This window comes from Tachypleus tridentatus, chromosome 12 (genome assembly GCF_004210375.1).
Source record: "Tachypleus tridentatus isolate NWPU-2018 chromosome 12, ASM421037v1, whole genome shotgun sequence".
Taxonomy (NCBI): Eukaryota; Metazoa; Arthropoda; class Merostomata; order Xiphosura; family Limulidae; genus Tachypleus; species Tachypleus tridentatus.
Window position 1 is genome coordinate 47,271,751 of NC_134836.1, and position 18,991 is coordinate 47,290,741.

General features: G+C 33.8%; 1 protein-coding gene across 2 annotated transcripts in view; it reads right to left on the reverse strand.

The window, feature by feature from the left end:
* Positions 1-334: 334 nt before the first annotated feature.
* LOC143233213 (irregular chiasm C-roughest protein-like) overlaps positions 335-18,991 on the reverse strand; it is a 45,204-nt gene continuing 26,547 nt past the window's right edge. The window contains exons 9-14 of one of the 2 annotated variants that reach the window (XM_076469183.1): positions 16,340-16,594; positions 13,085-13,206; positions 7,537-7,705; positions 6,931-7,041; positions 5,171-5,385; positions 335-3,022 (exon numbers count right to left, since the gene is read on the reverse strand). In XM_076469183.1, coding sequence (XP_076325298.1) covers positions 2,720-3,022; positions 5,171-5,385; positions 6,931-7,041; positions 7,537-7,705; positions 13,085-13,206; positions 16,340-16,594 — 1,175 coding nt within the window. In that variant the 3' untranslated portion in view covers positions 335-2,719. The remainder of the gene's footprint in view (positions 3,023-5,170; positions 5,386-6,930; positions 7,042-7,536; positions 7,706-13,084; positions 13,207-16,339; positions 16,595-18,991) is intronic. The other variant, XR_013018039.1, reaches the window with a different exon arrangement.

The window sequence follows — 18,991 nt, forward strand, 5'->3', positions numbered from 1 at the left end:
TTGCACTGGAATCTACTTAGTGGGTCTTTATTTTATTAAATACCACAATACAAATTCTACCACAAAAGACGAAACTATATTCCATAGCTTTTAATTTATCCCAATCAAAGTCAAATTTCGTATAAGGGCCATAATGCTTACTTTATATATATATATATATATGTATGTATGTATTTACAAGAGATTACTGCTTAAATGCAATAACTTGGATTTCACCTGCATGTTTAATATAACACAATAAATACTTAAGTTTGATTGTGAAAAACTTAAGTGCCTTATGTATATCAAAACATTATAGTAAACTTCAAATAAGAACACAGAGAATGCCATAAAATAAAGAAAGAACAACATTTTATTGAAAAAAATGTGTTATTTATAATTCCTTTCATACTGTTTATAAAGTTTCAAAGTGGTAATAAGTATGTAATACTACATCATTTAAATCACACCTCTTCTTAAATACCTGATATTGGTTTCTAGTAAGAAGGTTGTGGAAGAATATTTCAACTGTATTATGAATATTGTATGCAACTGTTGACGTGTTCGTTCTTTGATGCCGAAATCCATCTCGTCAGATTTGTTACAACACACAAAGTTATAGTTGACGTAATATTTAGAATAGTCGTGGATGACAAACTAAATCTCAAGGAATACAATGTCTTAATAAAACACATAATTTGATATAATAAAAGAAATTTAATGTTAAACATCAGGAATGTTTATACTGTTTGAAATACAGAGTGTAATGTGAAATCAAAGCTGAATATCTTCTCTCAAACATTCATGTAACCAGGCCTATTATTTAATTATAAATAGTTTCGTTCTACAAAGGTTAACTATTCTAAATAACGACTTAAACAAATAAAACAAAACAAATTTAACTAAAGCGAACTAAAAATAACCTAATGGCTTGCAGAAGACCCTCATGGAAGATATTCAATATAGTGTAAAAATAACAAAACAACTTCAATAATTTCAAGCTACTTCAAGTTGAAATACAGCATTATTTTTTATGCCTCCGGCTTAACTAACAGTAATAATAATAGACGTTCGTTTGTTTTTTGTTTTTGGGAATTTCGCGCAAAGCTACACGAGAACTATCTGCGCTAGCCGTCCCTAACTTAGCAGTGTAAGACTAGAGGGAAGGCAGTTAGTCATTACCACCCACAGCAGACTCTCAGGCTACTCTTTTACCAACGAATAGTGGGATTGACCGTCACATTATAATGCCCCAACGGCTGAAAGGGAGAACATATTTGGTGCGACAGGGATTCAAACCCGCGACCCTCGGATTACGAGTCGAACGCCTTAATCCACCTAGCCATGCCAGGCCTAATAATTGACGTAAGGACTAATCTTTATTTCACAAGTTTTTCCGATACTCTTGAGATCTACGTTGTATTACGGGCAACATATGTCGTTACGAACGAGGCTACCCAACTGATGTGCATTCTAATAACCATGTCCACTGCTAGTACAGCGGTAAGTCTACGGATTTATAACGCTAAAATCAGGATGTTTGATTCCCTCGATGTGGTTTTGCTGTAAGGTAACACACACACACCAATAACAATAGGATCTGATGTATTTTTTTACGGCATTTATACATATAGTAAATTTGTTACACAGAATTCAGTTCATTATTTTACAAGTTAATTTGATATCTAGCCTACGTATGTGGAGTACCTTTGATAAAAAAAAAAATCTTACTCTAATTTTAATCACTGAACAAAAAGCTATAAAGCGCGTAGATATGGACACACGACTCACTAAGCCCTTCCAGAAATCAATTAAATTACACCATTGTATAGGAAAATGTTCTTTGTTCAAATGCTATATGGTGATTTAGTAGACATCACCAACAGCCGTTACATTCAAGCCCATTGCTATCCATTCCCCAATAACCTTCTATATGTTTCCTTATGTGTTTATGTATGTTTTTCTTATAGCAAAGCCACATCGGGCTATCTGCTGAGCCCACCGAGGGGAATCGAACCCTTGATTTTAGCGTTGTAAATTCGTAGACTTACCGCTGTACTAGCGGGGGGCTATAACCCTCTAACTATTAAATCCAAATATTGGTTTAATTTGTTTTGAATTTCGCGCAAAGCTACATGAGGGCTACTCTTTTCCCAACGAATAGTGGAATTGACTGTAACATTATAACGCCTCCACGGCTGAAAGGGCGAGCATGTTTGGTGGTAGGGGATTCTAACCCGCGACTCTCGGATTACGAGTCGAGTGTCTCAACCACCTGGCCATGCCGAGCCCAATCCAAATAGAGTGGTAGCTTTAATTATTTCTTATGATTGAAAAATAGGATAAAACGTAATATTTACAATCAAGCATATTTTTACAAGGATTGACTTTTTCAAGTTTAAGAAATTATTCTCTCTCAATGATACGTTTCTAGAAGCAAAAATAGGGGAATAAATATTTTACATAATTAGCCTATCAAATATCAGTTTCTTTTTTTTCAAACAACGTTTATTATTTATAAATTATTTTCAGTTTTTTTGTGTATGTTTTTGTATAACAAAACACAGAGAGCAAAAGTTCCTTAGCCTTAAACTCTATATTATAAAATCACCAAACAGCAACTTATTGTTGCTTTTATAGCGTATTCACAACTTCTGGTTGAAGCCCAAACAAAGAAGGATAAAACACGTTGTTATTTGTTTTTTCCTATGAGAACAAAGTTAGTCACTATTTTTTTATGTCATACAGGTGTAGCCATTGTCACTGAGTTTAATTCTGCCAAACTTGGGTCTATCGCGATAAAGTGTTTTTGTGGAAAGGTAAAGAAAGGGCTTCTGGTAGTCGTGGACATTCCTTGTGAAGAAGGAAAACTTGAATACGAAGTTCGTAAACAAGGGTTTGCATAATCTGCATGGAAACGAGGATCTATCTCTCCCATGTGATGTGAAGAATAAGTTAATCCTGCTAGTTGATTAATAAACGTCTGTGTATATCTTCTCGGATAGTCGAAATAATGGATAAAGCCGTTACTCCATTGAGTTTCCTAAAATAAAATAGAAAAACAGGCAGGACATTTTAGGCATATATTACTCCAACATGAGGTTTATAAACATTTTAATATTGCTCAAAGTATATTGTAATGTGCTGTATTCTTTAAATGTTTATATATCTCTGTCTACTGTAAGGACAATTAAATATTTCACACTTAAATAGTACTTCTGAAGTTTTTATTTTTTTAAGATATTTTTAGTTTAAGAAATCTATAAAGTAACAGCTTGCTAATTAAACATCTGCCACAAACCTTCTTTCAAACTTTTCATAAATAAGAAACAAAAATATAGTGGTACCTCGGTTCTCGAACTTAATTCGTTCCAGAAGGCTGTTCGAAAACAGAATCAATTTTTCCCAAAATAAATACTGTAAATTAAATTAATCCGTTACAGACCTCCAAACATTACGCATTATGAAGCATTTTAAGTGAAAATATTGCTTATTTATACCTGTATAATAATACTTACATGCATAATGTAAACCACAAAAACTATAAACACAATAAAAAAACAATAAATGAAAATTTAACTGCACTTTACCTGTGCTGAGGAGAGCTGATAGCGTAAGTGAAAGGTGGTGAGGAACGTGGAGAGTTGGAGAGTTATTATTGTTTGGAAGGGGAGTCACCTTCCATAAAAACGTCAGGTAACTCTCCTTCTGGGGTTCTTTCTCTTTTCAGAATATTTGCACCGCTACAGCCTGCTTGAGACGTACTGAACCTATTTCTCACTAAAAAAACTTGTCTAATGAGGTTTGTTTCTGCCTGGCACCTTCCCCATGTCTCACCACACTATGTATGCCACTTCTGTTCCTAAATTTTTCAAACCACCTTCTACTAGTCTTAAAGGCATCACTTGTATCAGCACTCGTTCCAGGGGTGTTTTTCAGGAGGTAAGCATGCAACTGCTTTGCTATCTCACAAATGATGGTCTCAGAAATGCTGTCACCAGCTAACTGTTTTTCGTTTATCCAAATCAACAACAGTTTTTGTTTCATTTGTTTTTGATCTTTGTTTCGTAAGAACTGTCACTCCTTTTGAAACATCAGTTCATTTGATGACCTCTTTATTTTTCAGTATAATGCGGACTGTAGACTTCACCATACCAAACTGTGTAACAAGGTCAGACACGCAAATACCACTCTCATACTTCGCTATGAGATCTTTTTTTCACCTTTATTGTGGCTCTAACGACTTTTCTTTTTGGTTTGTTGCTTTCATTATCCTTCTTTGACCCCATGGTAGCTTATTTAATCAGAATATTTAGAAAACAACAACAAAAAATACCAAAAGAACAACGCGAACGTACACACAGATTTTAGCGGGTGTGTGGACAGAGCGACAGGTGCGGGTAAAATGTTTTGGGAAAGCTTGGCGTGAGCCGAAAATGGTCAAAGGGTCGTTCGGGAGTTCGGACCACGACAGCTTGGTTCGGGAACCGAGTTTATGTTCGACAACCGAGACATTTTTTTCTTAAACAATATGTTCGAAAACCGAATTGTTCGAGAAGAAAGTCATTCGAGAACCGAGATACCACTGTATTATTAACAGCTGAAAAATAAACTAAGCCTTTGTCAAGAAAATCTTAATGAAATATACTGAGAACTTATATAGTACATGAATAAAAACACATCATGGAATTGACAACACTAAGAATATGACGTGAATTTAAGTGTTTTTTTTGTATTACATATAATTTTTCTTTGAAAATTATAGTTTCATCTAATATTTTATAATTCAGTTGAAGACGTTTCATATTATTTTACCACAGAATTTTTCGTAGCATTTTATCGCTTCTTAAAATGTTTTCAAATTTAAGGACTCATCTCTCTGTTATTGAACTTGGTGTAATAATTAATCTCAGTGTGTGTATGTTTTCTTATAGCAAAGCTACATAGGGCTATCTGTTGAGCCCACCGAGGGGCATCGAACCCGTGATTTTAGCGTTGTAAATCTGGAGACTTACCTCTTTATTAGCGGGAGGCATTAATCTCAGTACCATGACATAACGCACTAGTTACTTAGAATAGTTATTATAGTATCGTATAATTCTCAGGCAATAATTAAACTTTCATTTTCAAAAGTGTAATAATTAATCTTAGTATCATTAAATAATGCACTTGAATTATTTGTTTTAATTACCAAAGCCGAAGGGCAGACTGGTTCAGAGTATTCAGCTGTGAATTTATATAGGTCTTTCACTTCCTGAGAACGGCGGCTTTCGCTTCTGTTATCCCAGCTTGGATCGTTATCACTGGGTGCTGAAGATGTGGTCTGGACTTCAGCTTTAAGATCTGAATCCCTCGCAGATGTGGAATCTGAGTGCTTACCTTTACTTTGAAATTTAAACTTGCTACCTGAACAGAATGAAATAAGTGATAATAGCTGAAACTTATATGAACTCGTTTGCATATAATTTGTTCCCGTGAAATTTAGATTATGTACTTATATATTGTAGTTTAACTACAACAATCAACATAACACGATGTTCCAGATGTAATTTCCCCAACTGCTCTAAACTGATTCATTATAGATCTCAAATCAGAAGCTTGTAGAATACCATTTAAAATTATTTTATGTTCGTTAGGTGTCGCTGCCGATGAGGCCCTTGGCGTAATCCCAAAAGTTCTTACCTGAGCTAAAAATTATTACAGATTAAAAGTGTGTAAAATGCTATTTTATATAAAGAACTATGCATTTAACGAAAGAAAGGTAAACGCCAAATGCAAGCGAAACAATTAATTCAATAGATCTAAATGTAGCTAAAGAAACTGTAGATGTTATTTCTTACTATCATTAACTTGATTATTAATTTAAAATCATAAGTTTGTAAAAATAACATTTTTAGTCTATTGTGTGTTCACTACACATTGCTTTCCAGGAAGACAATGGTTTAATACTATGACACATTATCTGAACTGACAGATAACAGTCCATCCAAAATTCTAATTTATACGAAGTACGAAACACATTGTGCTGTTTAATGCTAAACGCCGAAAGTGACGTTCGCAGTGAAAATGTGAAACATTTCTTTAAACTTTAACAATTTATTTACATCATTTTCAAAGTGCGGTATTTGTATAGGATCAAACAGTTGTCATCAACATGGATGTTTGTCTCTTTATTTCACTATAATAGTGTGACTATAAAAGGACAAACCATCTGCTTCAGGGAGAAAGGTTTCGTTTAGAAATATTTTTAGCGTTACTGACTGGAAATATTAGGAGGAATAAGACGTAATAATTTACTTCACCTTTATATATCAAGATCAATATAAAAATTTCTAAAGTGTAGTATTTATGTATGAGAATATCCATTATAATAGAATAAAGTAACAAAAATCGCGGAAAGTTAAAGCATTTATTTACCGACTTAAACAAATTTTATGATTTTCAATACCACAGCCACTCCCCAAGCGTTACAAAATATGTCTTAAGACTTATTTTTCTAAATATTCCTTTAAATTTTGAAAACGAAAGATTTGTTATTTTGATGTCACACGTTTATGTGATGCAATATAGACGTTTCTTCTGTTTTCGGTCATTAATTATTTCTTTTTGGAAAGACATTCGCCCACCAATCTTACGTGCATAGAAGTATCAGTCTAAGTTCACGCCGTTGTAAAATTTAAGTATTATTGTTGTATTTACATTAATTAATCCAAACTTAGTAAAAACAGAAGGAAATATTCATTGAAATTAATAATTAACGACTAAGTTCTTACGAAACTCAGATTAATATACTGTTAGTATTTCTAACATAACATATGTATATCAAAATAAATATACTAAGGAAATGTAAGTGATTAGATTTTCAGTAATGATTTAGAGCTGTTTGAATATGGCTACAAAAATAAGATGTTTAAATCCACATAATGTCACTTTATTCACAAATAGTCTTACCTTTAGCTCTTATCCGTTTCTTTAGACACACAACGACCACTGCTATGGCTGTTATTACAAAACCTATTCCACCAATCACCCCAAAAACTATGATTACATTCGGAATAGTTTCTATAAAATATCAAGAAAAATTTATATTTAGCAATGTTAAAGATATTACCATTGACCACAGTAGTACATCCAAATGGTTATTTTATATAATATTTATTAAGTACTTTGGGATAAAAATATACATGACAAAAACAATGATATTAAGGAAATCATATAAACAAAACAAAAAGAAAATCACTCCTCTAAAGCCTTTAATACTACACTGTCAATAACTTGACGAAACTTATATTTGTATCTTACATTTAATTATGAAGCGTACGATCACAGGTTTCGAATAGTTACTTATTACATTAGAATCAGTTCAAACAGAAGATATTAGATTAAGTACTTGTATTTGGTGCAGAATTCTTAGACTTATTGCAGATAATAATTTTAAGATGGATTTATGACACGTTTCAGTATTTCTACAATATTTTGTAGCAGCCAAATGCTAAATATTATTGTGCCACACTATTTTCTAGAACATGCATTATTTATTTGCATAAATAAATTTACCTTGTCTTTTCAACTGAATCAACATACTAGCATGTCCATATTCGTTCCACACAGAACAGTTGTAAACACCAAAATCTTTGCTATGAGCTTCATGAATAATCAGGAGAGTTCGTATTCCATTCTGCAAAGGGTGTTCAACTATCTCATAGTCTCGAGAATTGGCTACAACCTGTTAAAACACAATTCAAACTCTGTTCTAAAGTTAGCTATAACACAAAGGTATTTATTACTATGTATCTCTTTACACTCGAGGGCTATCTGCGCTAAACGTTAAATTTAACACTGTAAGACCAGAGGGAAGGCAGCTAGTCATCACCACCCACCGCCAACTCTTGGACTTCTCTTTTACCAACGAATAGTGGGATTGACCGTCACATTATAACGCCCCCATGACTGAAATGGCGAGAATGTTTGGTGCGAAGGGGATTCAAACCCTCGACCCTCAGATTAACATGAAAGTTAAGTCCTCGTATAACATAATATTGATCTTACACAGAATGTAAAACTTATAAAATAAATATTATTTGGACAAAGAACATTTCCGAAATTTGTAGACATACGATACATTCTGCATCTAAACTTTTCAACTAAGCGAAACATTTTCATAAATATCAAATACCTCAGTTAATAGGATTCTATAGTTTATTAGAAAAAAATATTTTTCAAGCAGTAAGATTGACACGTCGTGGAATTGCTATTGTCGTGATTGTGATAAAATTATGAAAATAAGGACAATAACAATCTATATTTTGTTATGAGTTGTCTTGCTATATGTTTTTACAACAAAACGCTAAATTTCATATAAATAAATTATATTAACATTTTCTACCTTTCGAAATGTAACATATATATATATATATGTATGCTAACCCAAAACAACCATAAAAGGAAACTGAGTAGTCTGTCGCATTGCATATTAACTGTGACAAACTAAAAGAAAATGAATGTACTATCTAGATCTGACCGGATTTTTTGGTTAACATTCTCAAATTGGCTTCAGATATCAATATGTCACTTGTGATTGTAAAACACTTCCTTTTGTGTCATGTGATCTCATGAAAACTGATATATTAGTTAGTTTGAAACTAAGAACTCGTATGGGAACTTGGAAGTTCTCAAATACCCTGTCAGCATTTCATGTGTACAAACAAAAGGCTACAAAGAAAGGTAGAAAGCTACATTGTCTATTCGACCAATATCTCCTTTACCTCTTAGAACTGGTTTTAAGCTACGAACGTTTCTATATAATTTTAATGCCTCATATGAATTGAAAGAAAAACAACAACAGTTTCATACCAATCACCATGAGTTATTGAAGCGTATTTTTGTGTATATATATATATGTTTTTACTATTTATATTCGGTACAATTTCTTTAATTGTTGTTTCTAAAATATATATGTAAAAGCGGCTCTTTTGGGTTGAGAAAATTGTTTACGTAGAGAAGCGTAGAAGGTTTCGACCTTCTTCGATCATCGTCAGATTCACAAAGAAAGGATGAGGTAACTGACCAGAAGCTGACCACTTGTTTGAAAGGGGTTGTGTAACTGAGTGTCGGAATGTAGAAGGCGTGCTTAGAAACACTACTACAACAATTTCTTTGAACTCCTCTAACAACAAACAAAATCTGTACTATACAATATGGATCCATATGTACATAATTAATACATATCCTAAGGTATTGTGTGTACTTGCCAAGGATATCGAGATATACCCTTGTCGCTAATGTATTGAGTTGCAATACCTTTAACCGACTTCGGTGAGAATTCATTTCAACGAAAATGTAAAACGGTATGATCCCAGTTACCACAATTTTTGTCATGCGAGTAACCTGTTATGTGATTTACTTTTGTACGATGATGAAAGAAAGTGATGGATATCAGCCAACAGCCTTGTCATAAAACGTTGTGTAGCTAAATACATAAAACGTTGTGTAACATAAACTTCAAGTTGTAATTTGACAACTGATTGTCCTTAGAATAATACACCTTCAACAGAAATCATAGAGCATTTGGTGTGCTGGTACTGGTTTAATAAATCGTGTGAGAGGATGCATTCTAAAACTGGAAAAAGAAAGAATATTGAAGGAATTTAATGAATATATTGAAAGAATTCAATATGGTGGATCAAATGACCCAATATTTTGGTCTAGCTGTTGTACGTTGGATGAAAAACATTACTGTGAAGCTGTCTCGAAGCCATATACGAGATGTCGAGCTATTTTCTTTAATTAGAAGATGAATTCGGAAGCAACATAAATGTACTGAAATTCCTTGTTCAGCAATGGTGAATGTGTACAATGAGCATCTGAAAAGAAATAAAGCCCTTTGATATGCTGGTGGCTCCATACAAGGTAGACCGCGAAAGCAGCAATGTTGCTGTGGTAAATAAGTGGTGGTTATAATTCAAAACGCAAATAACTGAATAAATAAAAAAAGAAAATAAATTACCGCCGACACTTAGTCAGAAACGTAACCGTCCACTGAACCTCATTACATTTATGTCGTCACATCAAGTGTTGAATGAAGAATTCAAGTCTAATGCTCCAAAGAAAAAAGAGAAATCCAAACATTTAAACATTGAATATAAACCCACACGTTTTACCATATTTATCGATTCCCCTTGGTGGGCTTAGCAGATAGCCCGATGTGGCTTTACTATAGGAAAACACAAACGCTCACACCCTTTCTAACCCAAGACATGTCAGAGCTGTGTCAAAGTGAAACACAGAAAAAGCCACTTTCTTCACCACACAAAAATTGTTCCTCCAATTTCATACTTCTTTAGTAAAGTAACAAATCTAAACAGAACGGTATGTAACTTATATTGAAGTTTTCTGTTTAAGCCCACAGATGTCAAGTGGAGTTATACCAGAAATGTTCAAAATATTTATTTTAATAGTGTTATTATTTCGCTACTGTGTCAACCTTATATTCATTAAATTCCTTCAAAAATATTCTTGTAGCAAAAGAAATTCTCTTGATTTAAAGGATTAAAGCAATTTGCAACAATGTTTTTGTTTGCAAAGATTTATTATAATGTGTTTAAGGTAATATTTTTCCTACGTGGTAAAGTTATTCAATAAGCGACACGTATAGTACGCGTACGTTGAAATGCCGTTAGGATATTATATTTCGACAACTTTCAAAGCGTGTTTCTTTTGTTATTATAAAGAGACATCGAGTTATCTGCTGTATCCACTGACGGAAATCTAATATATCTCTTGATTATAGCATTGTAAATCCAAAAGGTCATTGCCGTCCCACTAGAAGACCTTTCAAACACCTCTGGTGGCTCGCTGGTGAGTCTAAGAGCTTGTAGTTACAAGACCCGGCATGGCCAGGTGGGTTAAGGCGTTCTACTCGTAATCCGAGGGTCGTGGGTTCGAATCCTCGTCGCACCAAACATGATCATCCTTTCAGCCGTGGGGAATTATAATGCTACACTCAATCCCACTATTCGTTGGTAAAAGAGTAGCCCAAGAGTTGGCGGTGGGTAGTGATGACTAGCTGCCTTCCCTCTAGTCTTACACTGCTATATTAGGGACGGCTAGCCTACACAGATACCCCTCGTGTAGCTTTGTGCGAAATTAAAAACAAACAAAGAATCAATCATCGAAAAAAAAAACTGAGCAGCTGCTCTTCCTTCACTCCTGCAATTGAGAATAATATAGTACAGCTGAAGTTTGTATTATATTGATAATAATCTCTACAATTATAAAAAATATCATGAACGTCTACAAATTAAGGTCTTTGTAACATAAGGAAACGAAACCAAAATCGTTGATTTTGTGTTCCTTCACCTTGAATAAAAAACTTTATATGTGTGTATATATATATAGAAAGGGATACACTAGATACAAATTTCCACCATAATATGCAAAAACAAACAATTTTATTCAATTGAGGAAAATTGTTATATAGTTTACAGCTCAAATTGTAATTTTGTATTATTCAGATCGTTGGATGTTTAAAAAAATTAAAATCAGTTTCAGATGTGGTTCAATCTATTATTACACACAAACTAGAAACCGCAATTTAATAAGGTGATACAGACGTGATAAACAACTACCAAAAGGTAAAGTTTAATTTTCTGTCTAATAAGTTCGATTTAATTTTGATAATTAACGAACAAAATATGTGAATAGTTAAGTATTATGAATTCTATTTATTCTTCAAAAATTAGTTAAAAAGCAATTATCTAGGTTCCTCATTTCAGACTAAAAATAAAAGATCAAACAATTAAACCGTCTTACATTTATCAAAATATATAAAGTAGAAAAAAATTACTCAGGCTAATCACTGTATTAGGAGCGTCCATTTACTTATTTATAACGTATCGGGTTATTTATCAAATGTTGAGATAATGTTATATGTTGGTTAGTCTGAAATACTATATACACGACGTATTATCTTTTAGAACATCAAAGGACTTCATTGTTAAAACACATCTGTCATGACTTCGTAACTGTGACAATCAGATTGGAAAAAAAAGTCTATCATTTCTCATAAACGGGAAATTACAGTTAAAGAAACTTCTATGTACAAAGTGGCAGGAATCGAATACTTCCAACTGAATTATGAAATAATACACATTACCACATGGTAGTTGAGAACCTGTCTGAAAATTGTAAGCAAAGAGGAAATCACAGCTTAGCGCCACCTGGAGGGAAAGTGTGACGTGGCCTGTATTTTTACAATTACGTAGATAATGTCTTCAGTTGATAATTTTATAAAAGGTTTGGTAATGCGAATGCAACCCAAACATAAGAGAGTCAAAAGTATATATCATTCTGGAAACGAAATAATGAACAATATTACAACTACCTATCAGAAATTAAATACTAGCTCAGAATGTATAATTATCTCACTACTTCAAATTAGTATCATAAGTATCAATTTGTTTCGAGAAATAACTCTCGAAATCTATATTATTCAACACATATTACTTGATATATTTATGCAAAAAAGTTAATTTCTATTTGAAGTAACTACACAGCTTTTCCCGTCAGCACTTTGACGTAGCAACTTCATTAGAACTTATCCAACACTTCACTAAATTCGTGTGTTACGCGAGTACTAATCCAGTATAATAACCAGCCGAGAAGAAAAATAAGCGTCTGAAATAAACTGTCCTTACTTGGAGTTTTTTTGTGCAAAGCTCCAATTATAAACGACCTCTGAAATTCTAACGACAGTCACCCTTGGAGATTTGAAGGGATAACACATGACAACTGCCAGTTATCACGATCAGTTAAACAAGTAAACAATTGATTCATATTTGTCCATGTAATAGAGGTTTCAGCTGGGGTAATTGGTTCATATTTTAGAAATGTGCAACTGGCTTTCTATCGCTGCAGTTTTTGTTGAAGAATAAATTGGAATTTGCAGATTGCAGGCTGTTAATAAAAATATAGCATAGTTTATATTAATCAGGACGATGAATTTTACTTGTTCATTTCATGTCCAGGAGTTTGAGAAAAGTGTTTTCTTTTGTTGTAGAACTTAAAATAATTAAATGTACAAGAAGCAAAAGACCCAAATACTTGCCTGAGAATTTCTTTTCCAAATAACGCGAGATGGTTTTGGCACAGATGTTATCACACACTGAACTTTTATATTCTCTCCTTCCTTCCCAAACTGGGTTTTTGGTGCTGTAACGATAGGTGGTCCTGCCATATAAGAAAGGTATTATATAAATACTTAAAAAAAAACATAACATAAGATTATACATCAAACGAAATTTCGAAATCATAAGGCACTAATGGTCTCTTAAATGGTCTTCACTGTATTCTCCAAATATGTTGCAAAAGTTAAAGTTAATATAGTAATTTTTGCAGGTAAAATAGAGGAACACGAATTAATGTTTCTGTTTCACTTAATCTACTAACCACATATTGGTCCTCGCTAATACAGCGATATGTCTATGGATTTACAACGTTAAAATAAGTGGTTCGATTCCCCTCGGGGGGCTCAGCAGATAGCCCGATGTGGCTTTGTTGTAAGAAAACACACGAATTTCCAGATACTGTTTGTGTAAATGCCTGGTTATGATAATATTATAGGTTCATACTGAAGCTAATGTTTCCAAATTGAATAAACGTTCAGCGATAACTCAACTGTACAGATTTTTGTACTCATAGTAACAAATTAGTAAAATATGTTTTTTAAAGGAAAGTGCGTTTACATTTTATCATCTCTAGGACACGATTCATAGTAATAATTAAATAGGCCTGATTAGTGTAGTAATCGTCCTACATAAAATGAATACATGAAACATTTGGAATATTGATCTATAAAGGCAAAATTATCTCTTTGTATATAAATTTAACCTTGTATTGAGAAAAGCTAGTGCAATAATATAAATATATTTTGAAATATTTAATGTTTCTAGTCTCTGTTAACAATAAACTAATTAAGCGTTATACTTTCTGTATTTCTGAATTATGCTTATTTAGATGAGTTAGTAACATTGTTTAAGGGGAATCAAATAGCCTCGTAGTTACTAATCTATGTAATTTTTATCTTTACATTTAGAGCGGTTGTGAAAGTAAATGTATTATCTGATATAAATTCTAAATACTTAGAGCTCATCTCAATAGTGAACCTGTTCAAATTATTTTAATTATTTATATATTTATGAATTATTAACATGGTAAAACAAAAGTTGTTTTTTTTATATTACCTTACTTTATAAGCGGTTATATTTACTTAAAAGCTTTCTATCCAACTACATCATCAGATAAACTCGTTTGAATAGTTATTAGATTTGGTAGCATCTTAAACTGTGCCTTAATTTCGAAACAATTTATTTCTAAGAAGCTTAAAGCCAATAAAGTGTATTTTATTACAATATATTGTCAGTTCCATTATTCGTTAACAAAAGAGTAGCCGAAGAGTTGAATATTGGTGGTGATGACAAGCTACCTGGTCTAGCATAGTCAGGTGATTAAGGCACTCGACTCGTAATCCGAGGGTCGTGGGTTCGAAGCCCAGTCATACCAAACATGCTCGCCCTTTAATTCGTGGGATCGCTATCATGGGTCGGTCAATCCCACTATTCGTTGGTAAAAGAGTAGCCCAAGAGTTGGCGGTAGGTGGTGATGACTAGCTGCCTTCCCTCTAGCCTTACACTGCTAAATTAGGGACGACTAGCGCAGATAACCCTCGCGTAGGGTGGCGCGAAATTCAAAAACAAACTAGCGACCTTCTCTCTTGCCTTTTGCTACTAAATTAGGGACGGCTAGCGCAGATAACCTTGAACAAAGAGTAGCAGTAACACACAAGATAAAAATTCAGAGTGTTAAAATATATGTTCAATTCGAATACATTTTCAACGTATTTTTAAGTTGCCTTTCTGTGTTCAGTTTCACCACTTCAAGATATTATTTCTTATTTACTGTATTTATGTACCCTCAATCTTCTACATTCTAAGCTATGTAAGCTGGTTTAAAATTTAGTCACCGCTTCCGTTTCGACATTTCTTGTCAGAAGTTGAGTGAGCGAAACCATGTTGAAATGCTGTTTCGAGAAAGAATTACAGACAGCACCAAGATTAAATTTTATTTTAAGATCTCTGAAGTTTATTTTTAATGCTATTACTCTAAATGCTATTTTCTTAGCAGATGTAAATCATTCACGCTAGGCATCACGTAATTTGTGTGTGTGTTTTTCTTTTAGCAAAACCACAAAGGCTATCGGCTCAGCCCACCGAGGGGAATCGAACCCCTGATTTTAGCGTTGTACATCACGTAGTTATAATTTTGTATTCGTTCCAGTGATTACTTCTCATAGATGCTGAGCTTATTACTTATGCACGACCGATTAATTGATTAACTAATTCTAGTAAATAGCACAAAAATAATAAAGAAGAAACTTTCCATTTTAATAATTTTCACAAATTTATTTTATCTTAATATTTCAACCTTTAAAATATTTTCCTCTGAGGCTGACCTTAGTGCTAGCTTTGTCGGCTTCATTATATAACATCTTTTAAGAAAATTACAACGGATCGAGATGGCCCGGATTGGCCAGGTGGTTAAGATGCTCGATTCGTAATCCGAGGGTTGCGGACTGGAATCGCCGTCGCACTAAACATGCTCGCCCTTTCAGCTGTGGGGGCGTAATAATGTGGCGGGCAATCCCACTATTCGTTGGTAAAAGAGTAGCTCAAGAGTTGGCAGTGGGTGGTGGTGACTAGCTGCCTTCCCTCTAGTCTTACACTACTAAATTAGGAAGTGCTAGCGCATATAGTCCTCGAGTAGCTTTGCTAGAAATTCAAACCAAACCAAACTAAATACAACTGAACACAAAATATCTTATTTAACAAAAATCATTCTGGACAGTGTTTTCTTCTGGAGAAAGAAATGGAATTACTCTTTCCAAACAGTTTTCTTTCATATCCAAAATATATAACGAAAATGTTTAACATGCATCTGTAATACCATACAACGTTTCGTTTCTTTTATTAAGCCTGATAAGTTTTTTTCCATATCACAAGACGTTTCGTCTCACTTATTAAGCCCTTGTTGTTTTCTTTAGTGCAAATCTATACAGTGACTTGTATGAGAGCTATCCAACAAGTAGAATCGAACCTCCGATTTTAGCCATTAAGTCGGTTAACTTAGTGCTGACCCATACGGATTTCACAGACATAATACTATAACACTTGAATGGTGGCTTTTACCATGCATTAAAAAATTGTTTTTCTCGAGCTAAATGGTATCATAATCGCTAATGTTATAAAATATGTGTGTTTATGTACATTCCACTTTAAAGGGACAGCAAACAAAGTGTCGTACATACCTTTCAATAACACAGTAACATTTTCAGTTATCTGAGAAAAGCCACTGGCTGTTGCTGTACAGTAGTATTCTCCGGCTGATTTTGTGTTTATACTGGGAATAATTAAAACTTGTCCTAGTCCTAAAATTGCGGAGGAATGTTCAGATGTCCAAGTAATGTTCGGTTTCGGGTTGCTATCGATGTCACAAGACAGTGTCACTCTGTCGCCTATATCTGTTTCGATGTCATCCATCTTTCTGATGATTCTTGGACCATCTAAGCGTTACAATAAAGTCAGTGAATGAGATTAATATTTTATAATTATATTGAAGATAGGTTACGCTGAGACGTTCAAATGTTCGGGTTTATTCATCGTTCGGAAATACGACGGGAGAAATACGTATTATTTAATATTTATTTAACCCACAAAGCTACACGTGAGCTATTTGTGCTAGCTATCTTTAATTTAGCAGTTAAAAACTAGGGAAAAGGCAGCCAACCAACACGACTCACTGCCAAATTTTGGGTTACTCTTCTATCTACGAACGGACAGTGGGATTGACAGACACCCTATAACACCTTTACGGATAAAAGAACGAACTTAATTTTTTTTTAATCAGAAGAATAAACTAGCTTTTTACTTTCACTTTACCCTTGCATTATGTTTAGTAGTTTTTAACAATCCCTTATCAACAAAATCATAAAGTTCGATACGATAAAATTTTCTCAGCATCTCTCTGCCTGCATGCTGTATCCTGAAAATGACAAGCCGAGTTTGAATCTGTGCGATACCAGAAAATATTTCTTGTAGTTTATGCAATGTAGGATATTATAAGAGTGACAGTCATTTCTTTAGCATGGTTAGAAACAACTGCTGACTGGTTTCATTTTCTCTGTTCAATCTTTCAAAATTAAGAACGGGGACAGAAACTTTTTGTAGATTTGCCAAAAATTCGAATACTGAATGCACTGTTATTATTCTTTTTTCAAGTTAACTTATGCGTAGAACAATCTGGAATATTTCCTTGCGAACCAGCTACGGATCAGGCCCGGCGTGGCCAGGTAGTTAAGGCACTTGACTAGATATCTGAAGATCACGCGTTCGAATCACCGTCACACCAAACATGCTCGCTTTTTCAGCAGTGAGGGCGTTATAATATGACGGTCAATTCCACTATTCGTTGGTAAAATAGAAGCCCAAGAATTAGCGGTGGGTGGTGATGACTAATTGCCTTCTCTCTAATTTTACACTGGTAACTTAAGGACGGCTAGCGCATATAGCCCTTGTGTAACTTTGCGCAAAATTCAAACCAAACCAATCAGTCTGAATAACGAATGACACTTGATACAGATGTACCCAGGGCATGCGAGTGATGACAAGCCATTATTGATTTAGATTTCTTGCCGTTACTATAAAGGAAGTTATTAACACTGTTTTGGAGTGGAGAAAAACCACCACCATATATTTTAAGGAATCTGTTTGGTTCTGCTCCGAATAATAGGATTACGATCCTAAAGTTAATTTTGGCTCCTATAGGATGTCACTTTTCTACTTCATGTAATGGATTAGTGTGTATTGACTAAAAATGATGACATCTGATCAAAATAAAAAAGGAATGAATTAAAAATTGTGGTCAGAACTGGTAGCTATACTTATAGTACTGAGAAGAACTTTGCAGTAAATATGAATTCATTAGTTAGCTGGACCACGTATTTTGTATTACCCATCATCACGCCCGAAAGTGAACAGAAAGTACGGTTTGTTTGTTTGTTTTGGAATTTCGCGCAAAGCTACACGAGGGCTATCTGCGCTAGCCGTCCCTAATTTAGCAGTGTAAAACTAGAGGGAAGGCAACTAGTCATGATCACCCACCACCAACTCTTGAGCTACTTTTTACCAACGAATAGTGGGATTGGCCGTCACATTATAATGTGACGGCTGAAAGGGCGAGCACATTTGGTGTGACGGGGATTTGAACCCTCAACCCTCAGATTATGAGTCGAGTACCGTAACCACCTGGCCATGTAGGGCCCAGAAAGTACGACCTGACTAGTTAACGAATGAATTTTTGTTGCAACATTCTTATAAATGTTATAAGTGTAGCTACTTGTTTGGCCGCAAATTCAAATATCATTTCTTCAAGGTGCATATTCAATCCTTTTGGAGAGGGGCACACATTTTTGTCCACCCTTAAGATGTTTCTATTTAATTATTTTTCTTGTAGGAAGTACCGTTATATGAATATGTCATTGTGTTTGAGAAGTATCATGAATATGTGTATTATGAACTTAAGAAAATGTTCTCAGTAGTTAGTTTCAACTTTATTAGGTGGCGTTTAAAATTTGTTATGAAACTAATATCTATTATATATCAATATTTAATTGAAAAAACACTTCTTGATAATACGTGCCAAAAAGGCTGTATTCTAAAATACAAGCAATATGAAATTAAATTAATAAAATTTTTACTTTATTTTACTTATAATGACTTTAAAAAAAAACATTCACTTGAAACCACGTCAACTGACACCAATAAATAAACTTTAAGTAGAAAATATATTGTTTGGAAGTCAAATTTTATGTTCTAAGGGTAATACAACGTAAATATAGTACAATTATCACTGAATAAAATTACATTCGGATGTCTATAGTTCCTTTTGGGTTCAAAATAAT